At 39.0% G+C, this 15201-nt stretch overlaps 1 protein-coding gene across 5 annotated transcripts; it reads right to left on the bottom strand.

Moving 5' to 3' along the window:
- Window positions 1-9983: 9983 nt before the first annotated feature.
- Window positions 9984-14637, bottom strand: Ggamma1 (guanine nucleotide-binding protein subunit gamma-1). 5 transcript variants are annotated; one of them, XM_017619377.1, is made up of 2 exons: window positions 14578-14637; window positions 9984-11188 (listed from the first exon to the last, which is right to left on the bottom strand). In XM_017619377.1, the coding sequence occupies exon 2, from the start codon at window positions 11166-11168 to the stop codon at window positions 10956-10958; it is 213 nt and encodes a 70-aa protein (XP_017474866.1). In that variant the 5' UTR covers window positions 11169-11188; window positions 14578-14637; the 3' UTR covers window positions 9984-10955. The 5 variants fall into 5 exon arrangements, with proteins under 5 accessions (XP_017474866.1, XP_017474936.1, XP_017474670.1 ...); XM_017619447.1 differs by having other exon boundaries at window positions 14495-14631; XM_017619181.1 differs by having other exon boundaries at window positions 9984-11447; window positions 14495-14614.
- Between the last annotated feature and the right edge of the window lie 564 nt (window positions 14638-15201).

Here is a 15201-nt window from a genome sequence, read left to right as displayed (position 1 = left end):
TAACACTAGCATCAGACCATCTACCCATAGTCATCTCGATCAATAAGCCCACCGACTTTGCTCCCGCGGACCACCGAACCTATACCAACTTCAACAAAGCTGATTGGGACGGCTTCGCGGAAGTCACCAAGAGCAGCTTCGCCGCCCTTCCCACACCCACAAACATACACACTGGCGAACGCCAGTTCCGCAGGGTAGTCACTGCCGCAGCGGCTCCCTTCATCCCGTCCGGACGCATCGCGGAAGTCCGCCCAAATTTCCCGGCCGAAGCAGCTGTACTAGCAAACGAGCGTGACCACCTACGCCAGGTCGACCCCGGGGACCCCCGTCTGAGGGACCTTAATTTGGAGATTCGGCAACTGGTAAATCAGCATAAGCGGAAAAGTGGGAGGAGCACTTGAAGGCCTGTAACTTCACATCTGGTGTGAGTAAGCTCTGGTCAACCGTGAGGTCCCTGTTCAACCCAACGAAGCGTGATGACAGAGTGGAAATCTCTTTCGAAGGTCGCGCTTCGTCGGACCCGAAGAAATGCGCAGCCTACTTTAGTAGGCAATTCACACTGCACCCTTCGGTAGACAAGGCCAAACGTCGAGTGACCAGGAGGCTGCACAGTGCACCACTTGTTTTCACCAGCTGTGAAGTGAAGGGGGCCATCGGGAAGGCGAAAGCCTCCAAAGCCATTGGACCCGACGGAATCTGTATGCTGATGCTAAAACATTTAGGGCCTAAGGGAGTAGCTTACCTAACGGAGGTCCTCAACCTGTCCATAGCCACTCTCATCATTCCTGATGTATGGAAATTAGGGAGAGTAGTCCCATTGCTGAAACCGGGGAAGCCCGCCAACAAAGGCGACTCTTATCGCCCGATAACGCTCCTTTCCCCGGTCGCGAAGACGCTCGTACGCTGACGCACTGCTCTATAATGGCATCCGGCAATGGAATTGATAACCTGTACGCAAACGGTTACCTCTCCGTACCTTCTCATTTCTTCACGGCAAGGAGATTAACCCTCTTCCCTACGAAATTCTCAGCACCCATTTTTACCTCCTGGGCTGCAGCTGGGTATTCATGTCAACCGCGACCCAATTTCAACAGGGGACAACCTGAAAATAGTCTGAGTTACCTACGACATTCTACTCTCTTTCTCAACGCACAGCGGGCACAGAGGCTCAGACCTGCCAAAACATAGCACTCAGGACTGCTACAGGATGCCTTCTGATGTTACCAAAACACCACCTGGATAAAAAGGACCAAATGTCCCCGTCAGGGAGCACAACACCATGTTGTGCAAGCAGTTCCTAGTGGGCTGCCACAGTGGTGGGCAACCGAACAGACAACTGCTTGTGGCACATCCCTCGCCAAGGCACGTCAGAAGGTATCGTGCGAATTGACGGAACGAGGTCCAGAGGTTCCTAAAACAATCACTGGACCCGACAGGCCATAAACGGCTTTCATAGGACCTGTGAATGCCATTTTAGGAAGACAACCGTCCGACGGAGAGGAGACAGAACTTCGTCTGCACCGGGAGGTTTTCATCACACTACCCCAACTCCGTTCTGTATACTGCAGCAGTTAAATTCTTACATCCCAAAGTGTGCCCAGCACTCAGAGTCACCCTATGATCCGACAAACCTCTTCGCATACTTACTCGCCCAACTAACAAATTCCCGTTGAATAAGCGACTGTGAACCGTTTTTAGCTTTTCATCCTTCTACAACCGTTTGTTTGTAGCAGGATGAGCAACTCGAAAGAATTCACACTCGCTTATTGTTTGAGGAAACATTGAAAAAACAATGAATAATCGATAATCGAATAATAGACGTTCATCTACTACTTGTCGACACTCGCAATAGGAGTGTAAGTAAGACGTTAAAATAATAACCACCCCTTAATTACCTCTTCTAGACTTCGAGGTTTAATGTCGAAAAAGTCGACTGACGACTGTCCACCGTTTTAGACCCTGTGAGGGAGCGGATGGCTCAATGTACTCTAGTGGCACCGAATCGCAAACGGTATCTAAGGCTTCCGACAAGTCCAAGCTTCTAGAAAAGTTCTCTCACAGGGGCGTTTCGGGTTATGGCCAAGAGCCAGCTGAGTATATGCCGTGGGTGTATTTTACCGCTTACAGAAGCTATGTTGGTTCATAGCGGGGTCAAGTTACAAGTCACGACTGGGGAAAGGAGAGTTATAGGGCAATAAGACTCCCCTCTGTTGGCTGATTTCCCAGATTTCGGAAGTGGTATAACTCTCCTACATATAAGCAACAATGGGAGAGGCCAACGACAAATCGAGGAGCTTAATTGTGTGTTCTGCTCCCGCCGGTCCGAAGTGTCGCTTTCCTAGTGGTCACTTGTTGTTGTTGTAGCGGATACATCAATAGGGTCGGTCCACAGGGACAAAGTCGTTAGGCTTGTAGTTTTCCGGGCATACGAAGAGATGTTTCGAGTCATGGGCTTTCTCTCAGCATGCCGGAAACTTATTTGGTACATCTGCGTTTAGTCTGCTCAGGTATGAGTTTAACCTTCTGCAGTAGCCAGAGCGAGAGCTGAGGCAGATGAAGCTCCGTCTCGTCAATGTCCGGTGGTTGTACGCCTAGAACGGCATTCACAGGTCTGGAGTCTACATAACTCGAGACTGACTCTCTGTGAATGCCGTTCAGGGCCTGTCGATAAGCTGACGGGTCCAGAGGTTGTTTAATGAACCTCTGGACTTCGTCCGTCAGTTCGTAGAGATGCCTCCTGACGTGCCTGGGCAATAGGGTGACCACGTCTATGGCTCCCAACAAGAAACTGCTTGCAGAGCATTGTGTTGTGCTCCTTGACACGCCTCGTCGTGCCCAGTCGCTGTCCGTAGTGCGGTGTTTTGGGTCGTCTGCAGCTTCATCCACTGCGTCCTACTAGTCCCCGGCGACCACACTGGTGCTGCGTAATTTAAAACCGGCCGGCCTATAGCCTTGTATGTTGCCAGCAACGTTTCTTTGTCTTTTCCCCAAGTACTGTAGGCTAGTGACTTGAGGAACTGTCCTTTATTGACAATAGCGGTTGCGTGCGCAGAGAAGGAGTGCAGACTGTCGAAGGTTACTCCGAGTATTTTGGGGTTATTCACCGTCAGAATTGGTGTATCATCGACGTAAATCCCCAGCGGTAGCCTGGCCTCCTTCGTCCAGGTGGTGAACAAGGTCGCAGAGGATTTTATAGGGGAGAGGGTTAGGCTCCTTGCAGTAAAGAAGCGAGAAAGCTCTGTGAGATATCCGTTTACTTTCGAACACAAGTCATCAATTCCATTCCCAGTCGCCAGGATCGAGCGTAAGAGGCAATCGAGACTCCCTTTGGAGGTTGAGGGAGCTTTGAAATGTAAAAGTTAAACAGTAGCGGGGAAAGGACACCAGCCTGTTGAACCCCCTGTTTTATTTTTCTAAGTTCTCTCGATTTGTCTCTTAACATTACCGACGAGTGTCGACCACTCAGATAATTCGCCGGCCACCGTTTGAGCCTCTGTGGGAGAGAGGAAGCCTCTACATCTTCTAGTAGCGTGGAGTGGCTGACGGTGTCAAACACCTTTGACAGGTCCACCGCTACTACANAGCAGACTCTAAGGTGACTCCACCCCTCGCAGGCATTACACTTGACTGAGTGGAGTTGGGTGTAGTCGTCTCTGGCATATACAGCAGGTGTCGATTTCTGGCCCTGGGTTTGAGTCGATGCCAGCCCTGAGTAGAAGAATACGTAGCGAATGTAGTCCTATGGACGAGCAACTTCTGAGATACTTCGCCGACCTAAACGGTGTTAGATCGCCGAAACAACAGCCCTTGGNAGTGTCTTCGCTACCGGGGAAAGGAGTGTTATCGGCCGATAAGATTCTCATTTGTTGGCTGGTTTCCCTGGTTTAAGCAGTGGGGCCAGTCTACCCACCTTCCAGATGTCTGGGATGAGGAAAGTGGCCACTGACATATTGAGGACCTCCGTTAGGTACGCTACTCGCGCAGGACCCAGCATCAGCGTGCATATTTCGTCGGGAACCATGGCTTTGGAAGCTTTCGCCTTCCCGATGGCCACCGGAACTTCACCGCAAGTGAAAGCAAGGGGGCACAGGTTGTTGGCAGTTTGTGAAGCCTTCGGGTCACTCGACGCTTGGCTTTGTCCCCCGGAGGATGCAGTATGAACAGCCGGCNGCGTGTGGGTAGTGGTGCGGTTATGTGTGTTCTGTGGTCTGTCGTGGCTGGGTATGGTCTGTGGTGTTGTTATGTTGTTGTGCTGTGGTGACTGTGTGGGGCTGCTCAGGTGGACTGGGGTTAGCCGTGGAGGCTGCGACGTGGTCCACTGCCGATGTGTCCGTAATCGNCTTCACCGCAAGTGAAAGCAAGGGGGGCACAAGTTGTTGGCAGTTTGTGCAGCCTTCTGGTCACTCGACGCTTGGCTTTGTCCACCGGAGGATGCAGTATGAACAGCCGGCTAAAATGGCTCGCGCATCGCTCCGGGTCCGACGAAGCATGGTCGCCGAAAGAAATTTCGACTGTCGTCGTGCTTCGTCGGATTGGACAATGAGGTCACGGTTGACCAACGCTTACTCACACCAAAGGTGAAGTTACAAGTCTTCAGATGCTCTNTCTGGCCCTGGGTTTGAGTCGATGCCAGCCCTGAGTAGAAGAATACGTAGCGAATGTAGTCCTATGGACGAGCAACTTCTGAGATACTTCGCCGACCTAAACGGTGTTAGATCGCCGAAACAACAGCCCTTGGTCGGGTAAAACCCGAGTCATTCCGGTACGTAGAACCGGCTGTGGTGGGAATGTGCATTTGACTGATGTGGTGTTCCGATATATCCTGTTTAGGCACACGGGGCAGACAGTATGAGGGACCAAGAGTTCATGGTTAACTCACACATCCAAGATGAAAATGAGGAGTTTATATGTTGGCCAGGTGACCTACGGGGAGCCGATTTGGTCGCCATTGTGGTCCGCGCCCTCTGTGATCTAAGACCCGAACTGATTCTTAGTTGGATCCATCCGTTGCAAGAGTTTCACCTAACCGAACCCGAGTTCAGTTGGAGCCGTCTCTGCCACACATAGTGAGAGTCAATGCCGCTCATCTAAGTAGCCACCTTGGCCGAGTAAACCCCCCCGAGGTATTTCAGGGCGTTGAACCGGCTATCGTTGGAATGAGAAAAGTATACTTTTTCGCGTCATTTAGAATTGTTCTAATAAACACTTCTCCATAGTTTCCGCCCCCCGAAAAACAATGGCCACTATGCCATAATAAAATAGTTAGTAAAATCGTAGTTGTTTTATGGGTTCCTCTAGGTAACACATCTAAATTTTATTTGAATCCAAGCAAACGATTATTCATTGTTGTTGTCTGTTGTGAATGTGGTGTTGTTTCTGTTGCTATTGGAAATTCATTTAGGTATGTTACGAATTCCATCATGTTCAACGGTTCAATACTAAGCAATTACAAGAAAGTTTTTATGTATAATTGTTCGAATAAATATTGCGTTAATAATTTGCATATTTGATTTTTGCTTTTCCGGAAAAAAACAATTTGAAGAAAAAACGTGATTATGTAACCCTTTTAAGAAGAAGCTGAAATTCAAATAATTTAAACATACATTTATTGTATGTATACATGCATAAGTAAGACATATGTGTGCAGCATATTAAGTCGAATATCAATTTCAGTTTATTATATTGCTTTTTTTGGCGTAGCGCAAAAGGTGCGCCACATTTTTTTCATTGCTTTTTTTTTGTTTTAAATGAAATTGTTAGTAGTAATTGTATTTGTTGGTGGTACTTTTACCTTTTAAACTATTGAATTTTCCTTTCGATAATTTATTATATACGCATCATGTTAATTATTATAATTGTTTGTTTCCGTGCTTTGTTTCATTCACTTATCAACAGTTTTCAAACAAGTGATATTAGATAGAATAAATCACTTTAACGCATCCAACTTGTTGAGATCATAAATGGGCACTAGCCCTATAATATGGATATATTTATGTGTATGTATATATATATTTTTTGTTGCATCATAAGTCCTCTTAAAAATAAGGTATTCATTTTAAGTTTGTCTCAAATATGGTTTTTTACTTATACCATCTACACGCATCATTTTAAGTTGTTACTAGTTTTAGTAATTTTTTATATTTATTTTAATATACGAATATATACTGTATATATTTTAAACTTGTCTATAAAACGGACGACAATAAAGACGTTTAAAGGGATTTCCTTACATTTCTACTCTATAGCAACAAATGTCACTGCAGTTTGACAGATGTCACTAGCATTATATTCATGATTTAAAGCTTATCTCACCTCACCTGCTAATGGATATGAGCTGGAGCTTCAATAATTACCTACACCTTTCGAAAACTTCTTTATAATTGCAAAAGTTCTCCCCTTTTATTATATAAATCTGCTAAATAGTATGTTGAGCCAAGTGCTGAGCGCATTGCTTTAGAGACAAAATAATTTTTAGTGCCACAACTGAACATACAGAATTAAAATAATTTTTTAGATTTCTACATCTTGCACTACTTAACGTATACATTTTTTTNCTTCAGCAGGGAAATTTGGACGTGGGTCTGTAATACATCCTGCCGGTACGAAGCGAGCTGCAGCAGANGATCTAAGACCCGAACTGATTCTTAGTTGGATCCATCCGTTGCAAGAGTTTCACCTAACCGAACCCGAGTTCAGTTGGAGCCGTCTCTGCCACACATAGTGAGAGTCAATGCCGCTCATCTAAGTAGCCACCTTGGCCGAGTAAACCCCCCCGAGGTATTTCAGGGCGTTGAACCGGCTATCGTTGGAATGAGAAAAGTATACTTTTTCGCGTCATTTAGAATTGTTCTAATAAACACTTCTCCATAGTTTCCGCCCCCCGAAAAACAATGGCCACTATGCCATAATAAAATAGTTAGTAAAATCGTAGTTGTTTTATGGGTTCCTCTAGGTAACACATCTAAATTTTATTTGAATCCAAGCAAACGATTATTCATTGTTGTTGTCTGTTGTGAATGTGGTGTTGTTTCTGTTGCTATTGGAAATTCATTTAGGTATGTTACGAATTCCATCATGTTCAACGGTTCAATACTAAGCAATTACAAGAAAGTTTTTATGTATAATTGTTCGAATAAATATTGCGTTAATAATTTGCATATTTGATTTTTGCTTTTCCGGAAAAAAACAATTTGAAGAAAAAACGTGATTATGTAACCCTTTTAAGAAGAAGCTGAAATTCAAATAATTTAAACATACATTTATTGTATGTATACATGCATAAGTAAGACATATGTGTGCAGCATATTAAGTCGAATATCAATTTCAGTTTATTATATTGCTTTTTTTGGCGTAGCGCAAAAGGTGCGCCACATTTTTTTCATTGCTTTTTTTTTGTTTTAAATGAAATTGTTAGTAGTAATTGTATTTGTTGGTGGTACTTTTACCTTTTAAACTATTGAATTTTCCTTTCGATAATTTATTATATACGCATCATGTTAATTATTATAATTGTTTGTTTCCGTGCTTTGTTTCATTCACTTATCAACAGTTTTCAAACAAGTGATATTAGATAGAATAAATCACTTTAACGCATCCAACTTGTTGAGATCATAAATGGGCACTAGCCCTATAATATGGATATATTTATGTGTATGTATATATATATTTTTTGTTGCATCATAAGTCCTCTTAAAAATAAGGTATTCATTTTAAGTTTGTCTCAAATATGGTTTTTTACTTATACCATCTACACGCATCATTTTAAGTTGTTACTAGTTTTAGTAATTTTTTATATTTATTTTAATATACGAATATATACTGTATATATTTTAAACTTGTCTATAAAACGGACGACAATAAAGACGTTTAAAGGGATTTCCTTACATTTCTACTCTATAGCAACAAATGTCACTGCAGTTTGACAGATGTCACTAGCATTATATTCATGATTTAAAGCTTATCTCACCTCACCTGCTAATGGATATGAGCTGGAGCTTCAATAATTACCTACACCTTTCGAAAACTTCTTTATAATTGCAAAAGTTCTCCCCTTTTATTATATAAATCTGCTAAATAGTATGTTGAGCCAAGTGCTGAGCGCATTGCTTTAGAGACAAAATAATTTTTAGTGCCACAACTGAACATACAGAATTAAAATAATTTTTTAGATTTCTACATCTTGCACTACTTAACGTATACATTTTTTTAATTTACATATCGAGCCCTAACCGCCAAAATAACGTAAGCGACATTTTTTTCCTTTTTTCCTTTTGATGCAGAAATGTATCTAGATGCTCTAGGAATATTTCTGCATCAAAAAGAAAATTTTGAGAAAAATGTCGCTTACGTTATTTTGGCGGTCAGGGCTCGATATGTTATTCATTAAAACTATACTAGCACTATTCAATTCGTTGCTTTCGAAAAATTATGCACACAATTACATACAAACATTAACTTGTTTCGCAATAAGTTGACAAAAAAAATGCCTGCATGAATCACATTCCCAGGTAAAGGAAGCCAGTAAAGAACATTTTGGTCAAAAATAACCGCTAATAACGGGTTACCTGTTATTTTTGGTTTTTTTTTTTTTTTGATTGCAGAATTTTATTTGGAAGAAGTTTTCGCGCAATTGGCAATGATTTTAGAGAACTGCTACTGAACACATACAAACTAACATATTTACAACACATAATTATATAAAAATATATGTACGTATGCACCGATTTTATTATGTTAACTTAATGTTGCATTCCATTTAAAAGTTATCACATGTTTGTGTTTTTTTTTTCGTTCACTACTACTCAACAATAAAATAATAACCTGAAGGATGGTGCTCTTGGAGGGATACCATTTCAGAAACGGTTAAACGTTTTTTTTTTTATTGAAGCATAATTCATGGAAGTTAAATTCTATGCAAAAAAATTAAAGAGGAAAAGAACCCAAAATTTCTGCACATGCTTTAGTTATTATTTGAAAGATCCATTTGCATTTACGCTCAGCACTGACAAGCGCGCAATTTACTATCGCTGCTTAATCAAAAACCTTTCCAACTCATGCTACTTTTCTTATTCCGCCTATAAGTATGCTTCGGAAATCCGCTTCAAATGCGCCTATCTATTTGTGTCGTTCGCACTACGTATATATGCATATGCATGTACATACATACCTATATGTATATACATACATATAAATGTTATTAGTATCTTGTGTATTATTTATTTATGTAATTTAATTGTTAATAAAATTGTTTAAGATTTATGTTGATAATATACTTAAGAATAGATAAATTTGAATAAAGCACCCGCTAACGGTTAAGCTTATTAAACATTTTGCTAATAATGCAATAATAAATATGCCCGCTAAAATACTAGGCTTTAATTTAGGTATAATAATTTTAATTTGAATCTGCAATGATTATTACTTTTTCTGACTTTATACCAATAGTTTTGCACCATTGTGTGCTTACTATACGTTTAGCTCACTCGCTTTTTGTATGTAAACTACTTACATATGTAGTATGCATTCGCTTGGATATTCGCTTTTGTTTGAGTTGTTTGTTAGTCGATAATTAATCATTAATATATCGATAATAAATTGCTTTATTTTCCGGAGCGCAACAACAAAAGCGCACTTTGTTCTTTAACTAAAAAATTTGTTTATATGCATGTATATATATTTTTCATTTCGTATGTGTATATATTATTTTTTGCTAAGTGCCTCCGTGATTTTAAGTTTTCTCTTTTGTTTTAGTAAGAGTTGTAATAAAATATTTTCTATGTATGTCCTTTTAACTTCATTTTGAGTATCGGTCATCTCACTCATCGTATTCCTAACGGCCACACCACATGAGCGTGGGCATTTAGGAGTCCACCCTTTCTAACCGTTTTTTGTTTTCTACTTATGCGGTTTTCTAAAGTAGTTGCTTGATCGTCAATGATACAAATAGAGTTTTGAGTTATTGGAAAAAATAAAAAAATGTTTTATATGGTAGTTGTGTTGCCAATATGGAGGTTAACTTTATTTTTAATATTTCCGATTGGAATAGAGTATAAGGAATAGATATTTATGCAGTAGTTTAGTATAAATTAGTTTACAGACATATAAACTTTAATTTATTTTTTTTTCTTTGAAAGTGTGCTGAAGTGGCACTAGTTCATCTTGTAGGTCTGTCTGGTGTAGGCGCGAAATGTAGTAGTATGTGTCCAATGGTGTAGGAAGTTATTGTGTCCATATGGTTTTTGGAAATTCACGAGTCCGTCATTTGGGTTTATTATAAATGTTGTGGTGGTTTTGTTCAATGGTGGTTTTAAATTTGCTAGTCTATAGATTTTTTCTCTCGCCACACTTGTCTCGTTCGCATAACCCTTTTCAGATTTTTTACAAACAGTAGATACATAAATATATATATATGTCTGTATTTAATATGTACGGATGTGTTGTATAAGATTTGTGTTTTAGTATATAATTCATCATCAAATGCTAACGTGCATATTCATATCTGAGTGTGTATAAGTAGATATATTTGTCTGTATTTATTTGCATTAATTATATCGTTTGCAATTGGTTTATAAATTAATACATATGTGTACTTAATTGTCCCATGGTACTTGAGATATTGTTCAAATTCAAATCAAATGCGTCCGCTACCTCCCCTTTCACCATTTCGCAGCTCGGTGCTTGCAATCGCAGCTAGTGTTTCTTTGTTGTCTGCTAGTAGATATCCAAACTCTACATCGCCGCACGCATGCAAACATAGACACTCGCGAAACTGACAAGTGAACAGCCAAAAGATTTTCTCCAAGCAATCCAATTATTCGTCAAACGTTGTTTTTCATATTCCCTCAAATATCCCTCAGCCAAGAACTTGCTGCATTAGTACACCTCCCCCGCCTCAATATTGGCAACGACGACTTGCAATTTATATTTGCATATTGATTAATGTTGTTGTAAACAGTTTAAAGTACAGTGCAAGAGGATTTCTCACGGAAGGGATTGACCTTTTGACTGGAGAAGCCAGTCAAGAGGTAATCCTCCTGCTCGTGTTCGGTGATGTATTTGATCATCTGAGCGCAAGACTCGGAGACCGGTTGACGCACGATGGCCGCTTCGCGACGCAACTGCTCGACGATAATACGTTGTTGTTGCAGTGAGGATGACATTACGTCCATAACGGCTGTCTCGGATAGGCCTATGGTGGAAAATTCGCACAATAGATGACGTTGATAAAGAAATTTAATTTTTTTCGTTCAAATGTTGTGAGTTCTCTATGTTTTGCAAGTGCCACAGGGGCTTGTTTTGAATGTGAGTGTTGTTTAATGGTGATATTGATGGTTGTGATTGTGTTGGTTATAACTAATAGGAAATTAAACTAAAATTGGTTTTATTATTTATTTTGCTGATTGATATTTCAATTAAGTGGTGGTTGGTTAGGATTTCTTGAAAAGCTGCTGAAAATATGTACAAAAGAAAGGAAAAATGCAAAATAGAATTGTAGATACGCCATGGACTGAAACTATCACGCATGTTTGAAATTCGTACGATTTCAAATCGACATGTATACAACTATCATAACTTTTTACTTTTTTTATTACTATACACAAATACTATTTTGCAAATCCCACCGATACAAATCGTACGATTTTCAAAACAGGCATGTACATATATATATTTTTAAATTGTCTTAACATGTTTTTGTTAGTAGGCACATTTAATTTACTCTTATTCAGACAGCTTTGCATAGAAAATACGAGAAGAAATTTCTTATTTAGGGCAAAGGATAGACACACTTGCAAAACACGTGCGAGAAGTAGGTAGATTTATAGTAGTACTATGTATATAAGCAGACGACATATACAATACACATTTTAACGAAAATAAAAATATGAACTAAAGAAAGTATTTGTAATGAAAATTTGTTGGCTTTATATTGAATTTAGTGGGTATGTTTCGGAAATTTGATATCGTTTCCTTAATTCACAAAGGTCCTAACCAACATATTTTTTATTTTTTTGGAGAAGCAAAAAACGTTTTAAAAAAACATCAAAAACAGGTAGGACTTTTTAAAAAGTGGTATGTAACTCCGTTGTTTTTGGTAGCAACACTTTAAAATTTTTATTGAAGGTGTTCTTTAATACCTCCTATCGAAATCTGTGAAGAACCGAGTTGTAAAAAAAGTGTTGGTTAGGGCCTTTGTGAATTAAGGTAACAATAGCTGTGTTTTCTGGGGCAATGATCGGGATGCGGACAAAAAATTTGCACGCAAATGCAACAACAATGATATGATCCTGATAGATATCTGTTTCAATTTATGAGCCGCTGATATGTATGTATTAGTTCAGCCGAAGTTACCTTTTTAATCAGTAAAAGATACTTAATATCATTGTAAATCTCTGTTTTCGAAAGCAAAATGGCCGCTGGGAGCATTCTACATATGTCAGCGAATTTAAAAATTCTGCTAGAAACATTTGGTTAACCAGCTGAGTTTGCCTATTCAAGGTTTCGCAACTTTTTGTACTCTAATGCCGAATTTCCACTAGGCATTGGAATGACAAGAAATGTATGCCATTAAAAAAAAAATGCCATGTGGAAATGAACTTAATGACTATTTTTTTAACGTAATGACACGATTATTTTTTAATGCCCAACTTTGTCATTTATCATTTTTACCATTTAATGCCTAGTGGAAATTCAGCATAATACTTAAAAGTTTTTAGTTTTTTTTATTCTAAAATCTTGTGGATTTACATACCTACATATTTTCTTAAACAATAATTGAAGTTTGCATTCCATAGGATGTACATGCGAAAACACAACTTATCGTTACATATAGCCAGCTTAAAAACGCCCTCGCAGTTTTACAAAATACTAAATGCTCAGAAAATTCAAAAACAACTGCTACATAAGCAAGTAATCTTGTCTTGCAAAACTTTGGTTTTTGTAGCGTTTTTTATTAATAATCTATGGCAGTCTTGCCGAACGTTGGCAGAACTCCATAAGCAAATGCCCTGCGCTGACAGAATTCCATATGCAAGCGCCCTGGGCTGGGCATGACTGCTTTACGGAAACAAAAATGTTAGATAGGGCACTTCTATATTCTGGTAACGATATATTGATCAATGGCTGGGTGGAAGATCGACCAATCTCGGAAGCCTGTACGTAAACGCCCTTTATTGAAAAAACACCCTAAGATTTTGGTTGAAGAACGCCCTATCTCAGACTTCGGTTCAAAAACGCCCTATCTCAGCTGAAAATACGCTGAAAATGTGCTGAAATAGGGCGCATGATAAAAACATGTCATGATAGGGCGTTTTTGAATCGGCTGTTGAGATAAGACATATTTCAAGCAAATTCTCAGGTAGGGTGGTCTTGAATAAAATTCTGAAATAGAGCATTGTTGAAACATTTTCTGAGATGGGGTGTTTTCGAACCGCCTGCCGAGATAGGTCGATCGTCCACTCCCCCATCGATATAGAACACAGTATTTCAAAAAATACACATACTTATACACATATATATACAATACCTACTGTAACATGAGTGCATAGCTTTGTTCTAGTTCAAGGCTTAGGACAAGGGTGAAATTTCCATTTGCCCCTCCCAGAAAATCTGAAAGAATTTCTTATTGCAATTAAAGTTTCGAAAAAAAACCTGACCATTGAACGAAAACCGTTTTTCACCATGCAATTTGTGCACCGTGCAAGGGCTTTGTAAGACTCAAAGAACACCCCTAATGTAAAATAAACAATTTTGATAATTTTACAACGAACGGAGCCGCGTTCCGAAATCATTCCTGATATTTATACTCCACGCAATACGTTCACACGCTACGCAAGCACAGTACACAGCAAAAGCGTTGAGTATCAGTTTAGCAAACGCATGTGCTCACCAAATTTAACATATTGAATGTACTTTTGTACTTACTTTAACAGATACGTATGTAAGTGTATTAATATAATATACATACTTACATATTTATGTAAAGCTTATTTAAATATACTTATGTACTTATATATATATGTATGTATGTTATTATATTTTTTAGAAAACTTTGATTGGATGGGTTTTATAAATTAAGAGCTCATCTCTAAAAATTAGCGTTCCCAGTTAAAATTGTACACCCCGTTTTATTCTGTTTTTTATTAAATCGATTAATCATTAATCTTTCAACAATGCTTTCTTAGACAAGGGGCGCAGCCTAAACGGTGCTATGGTTGGGGTAGATGTGTACTGCAGAAAATTACTAAATTTAGAGCAACAATTTCGCTAACAGAATCAATGAGAAATTTGCGATTGATTCGTTTTTTACAGCGTCCAAATAGCCCACAAATGGATGTTTAATGATTTTTCATGCCCTGCAATATCTAGATTAGAAATGTTTAAATTTTTCGCTATGCAAATACAAAACTATTGCACTCAATTTTAAATCGTTTTAGGATGCACAAATAATAATAATTAGTAGCTATATACACAACAGTTAGAAATGTTAGTAATTTACCAGCGCCTTTGTGAAAATTAAGGTAATTCTCCTATTTTTTAGTTAATAAATTTTGTGAATACGAAAAACGAGACGATACACACCCTAGAAACTTTTGCTTTTGACAGCAATTTTCATTAATTTCTGCCTTTTTATGTATTTGGTAGAGCTGTCAAACTATCGCCGATACTATCGATAGTATCGATAGTCTGATCACTTGAAATAACTATCGATAGTTTTAATACTATCGCCACTATCGTTTCATTGATAGCGTATTCTCTTTCATGGCTCAAAGAGAACAAAAATTGGCAGCATTATTTCATGAACGAACGAATAAAGATCACCCAGGACGGTGTGCGAGAAAAAATATTTTTATTTTTTTTGTGCAGTGCGTAATTTTTTCGCCGCCATGTGAATGAAACGGAATGAAACAATCTGTGTGAATGAAACAACCTAATAAAAAATGACGTTACCAACTATTATTTTCTTTCTCAAATGCAATTACAAATACGCGGTTGCCGTGCTGGGTGATCTGTTAAGTGGTTCATGGCATTATTTCTAAAAGCGCTATTTTTTATTTTAAGCGTGGAAATAGCAGAGGTTATATTGCCGTCTTAGACCGAGCAATGCAGTATATTTCAAAAGACTGTCAAATTGAGAAATTGCAGAAAGCTGTTGCATGAGCAGTGGCACCTTGCATGTAAAGTGTCTTTCGAAAGATTTTTTTT

The sequence above is a fragment of the Rhagoletis zephyria genome, unplaced genomic scaffold (genome assembly GCF_001687245.7).
Source record: "Rhagoletis zephyria isolate East Lansing unplaced genomic scaffold, Rhagoletis_zephyria_1.1 Rzeph_scaffold_00002, whole genome shotgun sequence".
NCBI lineage: Eukaryota > Metazoa > Arthropoda > Insecta > Diptera > Tephritidae > Rhagoletis > Rhagoletis zephyria.
The sequence above is the reverse complement of the archived record's forward strand: the minus strand, read 5'-3'. Positions and strand labels throughout refer to the sequence as shown.